Source organism: Marmota marmota, unplaced genomic scaffold, assembly GCF_001458135.2.
Source record: "Marmota marmota marmota unplaced genomic scaffold, marMar, whole genome shotgun sequence".
NCBI classification, from domain to species: Eukaryota; Metazoa; Chordata; class Mammalia; order Rodentia; family Sciuridae; genus Marmota; species Marmota marmota.
The window spans coordinates 1033341-1045323 of NW_026000256.1; the positions used below are offsets into that span (position 1 = coordinate 1033341).

Below are 11983 nucleotides of genomic sequence, written 5' to 3' on the forward strand. Positions count from 1 at the left end.
TGTGTGGGCGGCGGCGGCGGTGAGCTCGGGGCACGGGAGGAGGCAGCGGGGGCGCGCGGACGGGCTGCTGTGGCAAACGGGGCGCGTCCACGTGGCTGGCCGGGCGGCCAGCCCGGAGCCAGCGACGGCGGAGGGATAGGTAGGTGGTCGCCATCCCCGTCGCCCGTGCAGGGACAGTTTTCTCGGTGGCCAGGGATTCGGGCAGCCTGGGGGTCATGCTCGGCCTTTCGGGGGTCAGGCACTGCCCCTGCCTTTGGAGCGGGTAGGGACGGCCAACCTGAACCCAACCCCCTTGCCTGATAGAGTCTTTGTAGCCGAGTGGCGGCCCTTGAGAACATTGCTGCGGCACCTCCACCGACTGAGGTCTTCGAGGGTCTCCTGAGGGGTGCTCCTGGAGAGGGCTGGGCTAGCTGGGATAACACGGTTGTGGGGCACTGGGGACAGGGCGCTGGACCCACGTCTCTGCGTGTGGCTGTCCCCATCATCTGGCTCTCAGCTGGCAGGGCTACAGCTGAGGGGCTGGGTACCTGTGATGCCCAAGGTTGCCACCTTACAGATGGGGGCTGGGGCGGGGTCTTGGGCTACAAATCCTGCCTCTCTAGGACTACTTCCCCACCTGTCTGAGGCCTGTTCCTAGACTTGTCTTCCTGCAAGGTGTATAGGAGGTGGGGGCAGGATGCGGTCTCTCTTCTTTGCCTTCCATTCTTCTCAGGCTGTTGCATTAGGGGTCCAGGATGCAAACCTGACAAAAGAACCCCAGAGAGATGATCAATGGGATCTGAAACTTTGCGATTTCAAGCTGGGCCTGCTCCTTGTTGTAGCAAATGCAGTTTTCCCTTTCTCTCTTTGGTGCCTCCTTGGTTTGGCTTCCTGCACCCTACATGCTGGGTACCCTCTGTTTCCCTTGGGGATTGGGTCCTGGGAGAGAAGCACTGCACTCTGCCCCACTGGCAACCACTACACTGCCTTGCTGTCTTTTCAGACTGGGGCTGGCTGGGTGTGGCCTGGGGGCGAAGTGCCAGTCCTGGCACTGGCCCTATGGCCCCTGCCCCATCTCTCCAAGGCCTCAACTGCATTTGGGGATGTTGCTTCCCAACTAAAAGTCTCCTAGGACTGTCAAGGGTGGGTTTGAGCCCCCTGTACCTCTCCTTTCCCAGCTAAACTCTGGATCTGCAGGGAGAGCCATGCAGGGCTGCCTGGGCATCAGTCTGGCTGTGCCTGAGCAAAGCTTGACTTAATGTCTGTCTCGGTTTGTGGCTATGGGGACAAATGAGACTTGCTTTGTGTTGCAGCGAGGAGGCCAGACAACAGGCTTCTGGACAGCCAGCTGAGGCCCTGGGGTGGGTGAAGGAGGCAGCTGGGACCAGGAGCAGGGGATGTGGTAGCTCTGAAGCCAGCCTCAGGTGTTGATTACCCAGAGGCTCCTGGTAGCAATGCCATTCTGCGGTAGCATCCCTCCCCTTTCCCCAGGCTTGTGATTGTTCTCTCCTTGTGTTTCCCTTTTCCCAGCTCAGGCGTGGGTTATCTGGGGCCTGGGGCTTCCGCACAGTTGCCTTCCCGTGGGGCTGGCTGCTGTCAGCTCTGGGATGTGGTCTCAGTTCCAGGAGGGCCTTCCACCCTGTCTTCCCAAGCATCTGACTGTGCTGCCCCCTTGGGTGTGGCCCAGCTGAGGCAAGGCCTCCTGGCTCCTTTCCAGAGTGGGAGTGGGGTAGGGGGTGGGGAATGATTGATTGCCCCCAAGCCTGCCTGTGATGCTGCTCACTCATGTGCCCTGCTTGAGGCCTCTCCTCTTTCCCAGCCGTGGTCACCATCTGGGATTCTGGCATGGTGGTGGGTGAGCAGCTCTGGTCCCCTGTGGCCCTGGGCCAGGCAGGCCAGGAGGAAGGCAGGCAGCGTGGGCCTCTGACTCCCATTTGCCATCTCTCCTCAGGCCTATACCCGGCACAGCTGCTGGCCATGCCCACTGTTTGCCTCCTGCTGCTGCTCTTCCTCACCATGGAGGAAGGTCTGGGTAGCAGCAGGCCCTTCCGTGCCTTTGTGGTGACAGACACCACACTCACCCACCTGGCTGTTCACCGAGTGACTGGGGAGGTTTTTGTGGGTGCAGTGAACCGGGTCTTCAAGCTGGCCCCCAACCTGACTGAATTGCGGGCCCACGTCACTGGGCCTGTTGAGGACAATGCTCGCTGCTACCCACCCCCCAGCATGCGAGTGTGTGCCCACCGCCTGGTGCCCGTGGACAACGTGAATAAGTTGCTGCTCATAGACTATGCAGCCCGTCGCCTAGTGGCCTGTGGCAGCATCTGGCAGGGCATCTGCCAGTTCCTTCGCCTGGATGACCTCTTCAAGCTGGGTGAGCCTCATCACCGCAAAGAGCACTACCTGTCAGGGGCCCAGGAACCTGACTCCATGGCTGGTGTCATTGTGGAGCAGGGCCAGGGGCCTAGCAAGCTATTTGTAGGCACTGCTGTGGATGGCAAGTCAGAGTACTTTCCTACCTTGAGCTCCCGCAAGCTCATTGGCGACGAGGACAGTGCTGATATGTTCAGTCTGGTAGGTGAACTGTGCCTGTCCACTCAGTCTTCCTCACCTGCTTCTTATGACCCCAGTCCCTATCCCCTCTTTCCTTTACTCAGTCCTGGTTCTTGAGAGAGCCCTTAGTCTAGGAGGGGAATTTTTATCCACTCACTGTCACAGAGATGCAGACAAGCTGTTGACGAAGGGAGGACAGCCTGAGCCTACCGTGGGGACCCCGTCTATGGGGGAACTAGTTATCCTTTCCTCTGTGGTCTTTCTGCCCTGGGTTCCTGTGATTGTCCACGCAGGGCAGGTGGGGGATCATGATGGAAGCCCCTGGTGGGTGGTGTTGTTGGAGTGGGGCTGGAAGGTGTAGGTGGGGTGGGTAGTGGGGCCTAGGCTTCATCTTATGCTTGTACTTTGCCTGTTCCCCAGGTGTACCAGGATGAGTTTGTCTCCTCTCAGATCAAGATCCCCTCAGACACACTGTCCTTGTACCCTGCCTTTGACATCTACTACATATATGGCTTTGTTAGTGCCTCCTTCGTGTACTTCTTGACACTGCAGCTAGACACCCAGCAGACTCTGCTGGACACAGCAGGCGAGAAATTCTTCACGTCCAAGATTGTGCGCATGTGTGCAGGGGACTCGGAGTTCTACTCATATGTGGAATTCCCCATTGGTTGTTCCTGGCGTGGTGTGGAGTACCGTTTGGTGCAGAGTGCCCACCTGGCCAAACCTGGCTTGCTGCTGGCCCAGGCCCTGGGTGTGCCAGCTGACGAGGATGTCCTCTTCACCATCTTCTCTCAGGGCCAGAAGAACAGGGCCAGCCCACCTCGGCAGACCATCCTCTGCCTCTTTACCCTCAGCAACATCAATGCCCACATCAGGCGCCGCATCCAGTCCTGCTATCGTGGGGAGGGCACATTGGCCCTGCCCTGGCTGCTGAACAAGGAGCTGCCCTGCATCAACACCGTGAGCTCCTTGCCCACCCCACAGTGTTCCCAGGCTGGGCTTGGCAACTCTGCTGGCCTGCCCACTTCTTGGGCTGGATATCCAGTTTTAGGCTTGGCATGGCCCTGGGAGTGCCACCTCATTCCTGACACCCATTTCTTCTTTCTGTAGACCCCTTCCCTCTCTCTTCTTTCTGCACTCCTTCTTACTGCCATTCTTTTGCTGGGTGTCATCTGCTCATAGACTATCACCTTTTTCTTCCTGCCCCTCCATCCATTCCTAGTTTGTTCACCCTTGCTCCTTCTCAAGTCAGTAAGAGTCTCCCAATCTGACCCTGTCTTTTTCTGTCTGAGGTATTAGGGATTGAACCCATGAGTCCTCTACCACTGAGCTACATCCCCAGTCCATTTTATTTTCAGACAGCATCTTGCTGAGTTCCTGAGGCTAGCCTCAAACTTATAATCTTCTTCCCTTAGCCACCCAAGTTGCTGAGATTATAGTTGTGTACTACCATGACCAGCTGCCTGTCCCTCTGTTGCAGGCCCAGGCTTCTCCCCTCCATGTTCTCCCTCCTTAGTCTCCAGTTTCCTATGGGGACCTGGCTGGACAGCATTGACTTCCAGATCCTGTGTCCTGGCAGGACATGAGATCTGATGCCCTCTGTCCAGGTTGGACTTTCATGCACCCCTCCTGTTTTACCAGCCCATGCAGATCAATGGAAACTTTTGTGGGTTGGTGTTGAACCAGCCATTGGGCGGCCTGAATGTGATTGAGGGGCTGCCCCTGCTGGCTGACAGCACTGATGGTATGGCCAGTGTGGCTGCCTACACCTACCACCAGCACTCTGTGGTCTTCATTGGCACACGCAGCGGCAGTCTGAAGAAGGTGGGCCCTGGAACCCTTGGCATGTGGGGATGGGGGAAGTATCTCAGCTCTGGGACAAGAGGTATGGGTGGGATGCACAGTTGAGCCCTGGAAGACCTTGGATAGACCACAGTGACCAGCCCCAGGAGCCTAGCCCTGCTCTTTTGGTGATCCCTCAACCACCCATCCTCACTAGTGCCAGCACCCACTCTGGTCTGAATTGCTTGCTTCCTGTGGCTCTGAGGACAGAGATCACATGTATTGTGGGGCCTCCCTCTCCCTGCCAGGAGAGCAGGGCTGAGGCTAAGTTGTCGTTTTTGCAGCCCTTTGCCCTGCAGTCCTCCTGCTCTTTCCCTGTTTAACACTGCCTCATCCTTTTGTTCTTACCTGAGACATTGCCTTCCTGGAAAGGGTTTTTCTAGGTTCCCATTCCCATCCCACATTATTTTCCTCATGGACACTGGGACAGCTTAACTGCTGGACCCCCCCCCCCTGCCCTTTTTATTTTTCTTTGGCAGTACTGGGAATAGGGGTGCTCTATCACTGAGCTACATCCCCAGCTCCCTTCTCCCTCTCTCTCTCTCTCTCTCTCTGTCTCTCTCTCTCTCTCTCTATTTATTTATATATATGTATATATATATATATATATATATATATATATCTGGTACTGGGGATTGAACCAGGGGTGCTTTACCACTGAGCCACACCCCCAGTCCTTTTATTTTTTATTTTGAGACAGGGTCTCACTAAGTTGTTGAGGATCTTGCTAAGTTGCTGAGGTTGACCTCAAACTTGCGATCCTCCTGTCTCAGCCTCCTGAATCACTGGTATTACAGGTGTGCACCACCATGCCTGGCATCCCCAGCCCTTGTTATTTATTATTTTGAGATGGGGTCTCTGTATTGCCCAGGCTGGCCTTCAATTTACAATTCTCTGGCCTTAGCCTCCTGAGTCACTGGGATTGCAGGGTGCACCACCACACCCTGCTGTAATGACTTTATTGAACTATATAATTCACAAGCCATATAATGTACTCCTTTAAAGCATACAATTCCGTGGTTTTTAGCATATTTGCAGAGTTGTGCAGCTTTCACCACTGTCTCATTCCAGGACATTTCCATCACCCTAAAAAATGTCATACCATTTGGCTATCATCCCTACTCCCCCATCCACCAGACCTTTCTGTCTCCTGGGAGCATTTTCTGGCTGACTCTGGGAGCAGTTTCTACCCTGCTTTCCCTGTCCTACGGTTGTGGCTTTGGGAGCCATAGGCATACAGGCCAGGCACTGAGTGGTAGCAGGCTATGGCTTCAGCTCAGCCACAACATAGAAAGTCCTGGCTCAAGAAGAGCGTGCCCTGGATACAGGGGACTGCAGCGGCATCCGGCTGGCCTGTCATTCCTGTGCCTTGTTCTTGTGGCTCAGGTACGGGTTGATGGCTCCCAGGATGCCTACCTATATGAGACAGTCCCTGTGGTGGATGGCAGCCCCATTCTCCGAGACCTCCTCTTTAGCCCTGATTACCGGCACATCTACCTCCTGAGTGAGAAGCAGGTGGGCCCACGGTGGGTGGTGGTGGGTGGGGGGGTAGGGGTAGGCTGGGTGCTGATATGGCTGTCCTCAGGTGAGCCAGCTTCCAGTGGAGACATGTGAGCAGTACCTGAGCTGTGCAGCCTGCTTGGGCTCAGGGGACCCACACTGCGGTTGGTGTGTGCTACAGCACAGGTGAGGGCAGCAGGTGCAGGGTGGCAGGGCAGTGGGTTTGCTGGGGCTGTCCTCTGGGGGGAGGCTTCTCCCTATTTGTGCCCAGCAGCTTCCCTGCCCTCCCTCCTCCAGTTTTTCCAGCTAATGAGTGCAACCTCCACCCTGAGTGACGTCCTTTGGATCCCAGGGGACAAGGCTGAGGCACGATGTTGCCTGGCACTGTGACCTGGCCAGTCTTCCTGTTCCCCCACTTTCTTACTGCATCCCCACCAAGGCCCTCTTGGGGCAGTGGTGGGACCAGTTCTGGCCTGTCCCCATGCAGGTGCTGCCGTGAAGGGGCTTGTCCCGGTGCCTCTGCCCCACATGGCTTTGCAGAGGAGCTGAGCAGGTGTGTACAGGTGCGAGTCAGGCCCAACAACGTGTCAGTGACATCACCTGGGGTGCAGGTGAGTGGCATGGAGGGTGCTTGAACCCATGTGTGCTGAACAGGGAGGCTGCACCCTGCTCTGAGCCCTCTGCCTCCCCCAGCTGACTGTAGCCATGCGCAACGTGCCAGACCTCAGTGCGGGTGTGAGCTGTGCCTTTGAGGAGGTGACAGAGAGCGAGGCTGTCCTGTTGCCCTCCGGGGAGCTGCGCTGCCCCTCACCCTCCCTCCAGGAGCTCCAGGCTCTTACCAGGGGGCACGGTCAGTGGGTTGGGGCTGCTTGGAATGGGGTGGGTGGGGTGGCTAGTTGTCCCTGTTAGTTGATGGTTGCCCCTGGGTTTGCTGCAGGGGCCACCCGCACTGTGCAGCTGCAGCTGCTCTCCAAGGAGACTGGTGTGAGGTTTGCTGGGGCTGATTTTGTCTTCTACAACTGCAGTGTCCTCCAATCGTGAGTACCTGGACTAGCATCTATCCCTGGGGACTAAAGGGGACTCTGGAATAGGCAAGAACTTCAGGGGTCTGTTTCTGGGGGCCTCAGGGACTACAGCTGTCAAGCCTTCTTGATCCCTGTCCCCATGTTTCTTTGCGGCTGATGTGAGGTATGGGCCTTTGGTGCCTGGCTATGTTCTTCCTTTATTTCCCAGTGTGTCCTGTGAGAAGGCAGTGCAGGGTGGCATGGCCTTCTCTCCTATTTCTGAAGCTAGTCCTTGCCCCCAGGTGCATGTCCTGTGTTGGCAGCCCCTATCCCTGCCATTGGTGTAAGTACCGCCATGTGTGTACCAGCCACCCCCACGAGTGCTCCTTCCAGGAGGGCAGGGTCCACAGCCCTGAGGTGAGGCGGGTGCCATGTGTTCTGTGAAGGGGCTGGGCTTCTCAGGTGGCCTCTGGCTTTTCTGCATTTGATCTCTTTAGTTTCTTTGGGCCTGGAGAAGAGTAGAGGCCCAGGGTGCCACTGACAGGTGCTTTCTCCCCAGGGCTGCCCTGAGATCTTGCCTCGTGGGGACCTCCTGATCCCCGTGGGTGTCATGCAGCCTCTCACCCTGCGGGCTAAAAACCTGCCACAGCCCCAGTCAGGCCAGAAGAACTATGAGTGTGTGGTCCGGGTACAGGGGCGGCAGCAGCGAGTGCCAGCCGTGCGCTTCAATAGCAGCAGTGTGCAGTGTCAGAATGCCTCGGTAAGACCCTACTAGGGCCTCCACTCCCAAGTGCAAGCTGAAGACAGGGGTGGTTCCTGTCTATGGCCAGCTTGCTGGTTTGCAAGCCTCGGGTGGCCCTGGCAGGGAAACTACTGAGTTTCCTGCTGGGGTTCCTGAGTTGAGGAGAGGGAGAGTTGGCAAGAGTTTTGGAGGACGGTCTGCTTATGTCATCTGGAGTCACATGGGTCTGATTTCCCCAGTACTCTTATGATGGTGACGAGTATGGTGACACTGAGCTGGACTTCTCTGTTGTCTGGGATGGAGATTTCCCTATTGACAAGCCTCCCAGCTTCCGAGGTGAGGGGTGACATGGGACTGAAGAGCCTGCCTGCCTCCAGGGTAGGGTTGGCACTCCGGGGCGCAGTTCTGCGGGCTCTAGTGCTCCCTGCTTCTCTGCCATTGCTACTGTGTCAGCAGTACCCCCTGTGTTCACAGCCCTCCTGTACAAGTGCTGGGCTCAGCGGCCCAACTGCGGCCTCTGCCTCAAGGCTGACCCCCGCTTCAACTGTGGCTGGTGCATCACAGAAAACAGGTGCCAGCTGCGGGCCCATTGCCCAGCCCCCAAGACCAACTGGATGCACCCAAGCCAGAAGGGGACCCGGTGTAGCCACCCACGCATCATCCAGGTCAGCCTCCTCCATCAGTCGTATACCTCCTGCTGGGCACCTGTGAGGAGTCTGCTGACCCTCCCCTCCTATACCACACTGCAGATCTACCCGCTCATGGGGCCCAAGGAGGGAGGCACCCGGGTCACCATCGTGGGTGAGAACCTGGGCCTTGCCTCCAGGGAGGTGGTCCTGCGAGTGGCTGGTGTGCGTTGCAACTCCATCCCCACTGAGTACGTCAGTGCTGAGAGGTGAGTGTGACCATGTGGGTACCCTGCCCCTGTCTGCCATGGCTGGCCCTGACCTTCCCTAACCTCTAGGATCGTTTGTGAGATGGAGGAGTCACTGGTGCCCAGCCCGCAGCCAGGGCCTGCTGAGCTCTGTGTAGGCGACTGTTCTGCCGACTTCCGGACACAGTCCGAGCAGCTCTACAGTTTTGTGGTGTGTGGCCCGTTATCCCCTTCCCCTTCCCAGCTCTTTCCCTTCCCCATCCAAGGGGGATGCAGAACAGCCCCTGCACTGGGCTGGCTCCTCCCTCCCCTCAGGGCTGCTTCTTCCCCAGACCCCGACATTTGACCGTGTAAGTCCTACTCGGGGCCCAGCTTCAGGGGGCACGCGACTCACCATCTCTGGCAGCTCTCTGGATGCCGGCAGCAGGGTCACAGTAACCGTGAGAGATGGCGAGTGCCAGTTTGTGAGGTGGGCTGAGCATTGGAGGGGAATTGTGGGGGCAGGGCATCTGAAGGTCCCCAGTCACCTGCCTCAAGCACCCTGCTTGCTCATGTAGAAGAGATGCTGAGGCCATCGTATGTATCTCACCTGTCTCCACCCTGGGCCCCAGCCAGGCCCCCATCACCCTTGCCATTGACCGAGCCAACATCTCTAGCCCTGGAGTCATCTATACCTACACTCAGGACCCTACCGTCACTCGTCTTGAGCCTACCTGGAGCATCATTAAGTAAGAGTCTGGGGAGGATGGGGTCAGAGACTGGGTTAGATCCCTGAGCTTCTTCCCTAGAGCCTCACCTGGTAAGTGGGGCCTTGGCCATCAAGTGATGTGTCCTTTTGAGCCTGAGCCTCCCCTGGTGGAGGGGGCAGAGTTGTACTGAGGACACAGTACCTGGCATCTGCTGGGTGATCCAGGGTCAGGGAGGCCCTGGGCTCTCATGGCAGCCTTGATAACTCTCCAGGGCTGGGTGGGGAGGAACCCTGAGGTCCCTTATCCCTGTCCCAGTGGAAGCACTGCCATCACTGTGAGTGGGACCCACCTGCTGACCGTCCAGGAGCCCCGGGTCCGGGCCAAGTACCGTGGCATTGAGACTACCAATGTGAGTAACAGTTGCCTTTGCCCTGCTGTGCCTATATTGCTCATAGCTTCATGCACCAGGCTGCCCACCCATGTTCCTACAGACATGCCGGGTGATCAACGATACTGCCATGCTGTGTAAGGCCCCCGGCATCTTCCTTGGACAGCCTCAGCCCAGGGCCCAAGGCGAGCACCCTGATGAGTTTGGCTTCCTGCTGGACCACGTGCAGACAGCCCGCTCTCTCAATCGCTCCTCCTTCACCTACTATCCTGACCCCAGCTTTGAGCCGCTTGGGCCCTCTGGCGTCCTGGATGTCAAACCTGGCTCCCATGTTGTGCTAAAGGTGCTGGTGGGGCAGGGAGGGCTGGGGAGGGAAAGGAACAAGTAGGGACCTGGAGAACCCTGGACTGACTGAGTCCTCCACCTCCAGGGCAAGAACCTGATCCCGGCAGCAGCTGGCAGTTCCCGCCTCAACTATACAGTGCTTATCGGAGGCCAGCCTTGTGCACTCACCGTCTCAGACACACAACTCCTGTGTGACTCACCCAGTCAGACAGGCCGGCAGCCTGTCATGGTTGGTGGGAGATGGGGAGGTCACCCGGGCAGCCTGGAGGGGAGGGGGGGTAGGCTCACCCTGGACCTGTCCCCACAGGTGCTGGTGGGTGGCCTGGAGTTCTGGCTGGGTACCCTGCACATCACAGCTGAGCGGGCACTGACCCTGCCAGCCATGGTGGGGCTGGCAGTGGGGGGTGGGCTCCTGCTTCTGGCCATCACTGCTGTGCTGGTCGCCTACAAGCGCAAGACTCAGGATGCAGACCGCACACTTAAGCGGCTCCAGCTGCAGATGGACAACCTGGAGTCCCGTGTGGCCCTGGAGTGCAAGGAAGGTGCCTGAGGCAGGGAGTGTGATGCGGGCTGTGGGAGTTGGGGGCCCACCCTTTACCTACTCAGCTCACTCACACCTTTCTCCAGCTTTCGCAGAACTACAGACAGACATCAATGAGCTAACAAATCACATGGATGGGGTGCAAATCCCTTTCCTGGACTATCGGACCTATGCAGTGCGCGTGCTCTTCCCAGGCATTGAGGCCCACCCAGTGCTTAAGGAGTTGGATGTGAGCCACCCCTAGCCTGCCCATGCCTTGTTTCCCCCAGGGCCACTCCTACTCTCTGAGACTCCCTGTTCTGCACAGACCCCCCCAAATGTCGAGAAGGCTCTGCGCCTCTTTGGGCAGCTGCTGTACAACCGTGCCTTCGTACTCACCTTCATCCACACGCTGGAGGCCCAGAGCAGCTTTTCCATGCGTGACCGTGGCACTGTGGCCTCACTCACCATGGTGGCCCTGCAGAGCCGGCTGGACTATGCCACTGGGCTGCTGAAGCAACTGCTGGCAGACCTCATAGAGAAAAACCTTGAGAGCAAGAACCACCCAAAGCTGCTGCTGCGCAGGTCTGTACTATCCTGCCTGGCCCTTCCCCCAGCTCACCCCTGGCTAGCCCCATTCGTGTCTAGGTTACACACTTGGCCCTGCTCTTTGTCAGGGCCCTGGCCTTACGAGGCCAGGGCCTGAGCACTCTTCTCCTACCCTAGGACAGAGTCAGTGGCTGAGAAGATGCTTACCAACTGGTTCACATTTCTGCTGCATAAGTTTCTGAAGGTGTGCTTGGTGGGCTGGGCAGCAGGGGAAGGACTGTTGGGGGACACCTGGCTGTTAGGCAGGCAGCAAGCTGTGCACCTGACTCCAACTGCAGGAGTGCGCTGGGGAGCCACTCTTCCTGCTCTACTGTGCCATCAAGCAGCAGATGGAGAAGGGTCCCATTGATGCCATAACGGGCGAGGCACGCTATTCTCTGAGTGAGGACAAGCTCATCCGACAACAGATTGACTACAAGACACTGGTGAGGAGCACAGGGACAGGTGGGCACGAGATGTGGGGACGGGGAGAGGCCTTGCCCCAGACTGATGCTCCTCTGGTGCCCTTTACCCTTAGACACTGCACTGTGTGTGCCCAGAGAGTGAGGGCAGCACCCAGGTCCCAGTGAAGGTTCTCAACTGTGACAGCATAACTCAGGCCAAAGACAAGCTGCTGGACACTGTGTACAAGGGCATCCCCTACTCCCAGCGCCCCAAAGCTGAGGATATGGATCTGGGTGAGGCCCCCTCTCCCTCCTCCTGGCCCCCACCTATACATGCCAAGGGGGCTGTTATGCTCCCCATTTGGGTTTGGTTCCCTGAAAGAAATAGACCCAGAGGGCTGGGGATGTGGCTCAAGTGGTAGCGCGCTCGCCTGGCATGCGTGCGGCCTGGGTTCGATCCTCAGCACCACATACAAACAAAGATGTTGTGTCCGCCTAAAACTAAAATAAATAAATAAGTAAATATTTAAAAAAAGAAAAAAAAAAAAAAAAAAA

At 57.5% G+C, this 11983-nt stretch overlaps 1 protein-coding gene across 3 annotated transcripts in view; it reads left to right on the forward strand.

Annotated features, from left to right (window-relative positions):
* Nucleotides 1-11983, forward strand: part of Plxna3 (plexin A3) — an 18332-nt gene continuing 6349 nt past the window's right edge. For 2 of the 3 annotated variants that reach the window (XM_015506995.2, XM_048796726.1), the window contains exons 1-26: nt 1-139; nt 1931-2553; nt 2953-3492; nt 4174-4356; nt 5761-5889; nt 5960-6060; nt 6362-6485; nt 6568-6724; nt 6812-6911; nt 7181-7295; nt 7438-7638; nt 7860-7956; nt 8095-8285; nt 8370-8515; nt 8585-8705; nt 8827-8963; nt 9052-9222; nt 9499-9592; nt 9675-9914; nt 10002-10145; nt 10224-10458; nt 10544-10686; nt 10765-11021; nt 11163-11229; nt 11324-11470; nt 11563-11722. In XM_015506995.2, the coding sequence (XP_015362481.2) occupies nt 1957-2553; nt 2953-3492; nt 4174-4356; nt 5761-5889; nt 5960-6060; nt 6362-6485; nt 6568-6724; nt 6812-6911; nt 7181-7295; nt 7438-7638; nt 7860-7956; nt 8095-8285; nt 8370-8515; nt 8585-8705; nt 8827-8963; nt 9052-9222; nt 9499-9592; nt 9675-9914; nt 10002-10145; nt 10224-10458; nt 10544-10686; nt 10765-11021; nt 11163-11229; nt 11324-11470; nt 11563-11722 (4597 nt within the window). In that variant the 5' untranslated portion in view covers nt 1-139; nt 1931-1956. The remainder of the gene's footprint in view (nt 140-1930; nt 2554-2952; nt 3493-4173; nt 4357-5760; nt 5890-5959; nt 6061-6361; nt 6486-6567; nt 6725-6811; nt 6912-7180; nt 7296-7437; nt 7639-7859; nt 7957-8094; nt 8286-8369; nt 8516-8584; nt 8706-8826; nt 8964-9051; nt 9223-9498; nt 9593-9674; nt 9915-10001; nt 10146-10223; nt 10459-10543; nt 10687-10764; nt 11022-11162; nt 11230-11323; nt 11471-11562; nt 11723-11983) is intronic. The other variant, XM_048796725.1, reaches the window with a different exon arrangement.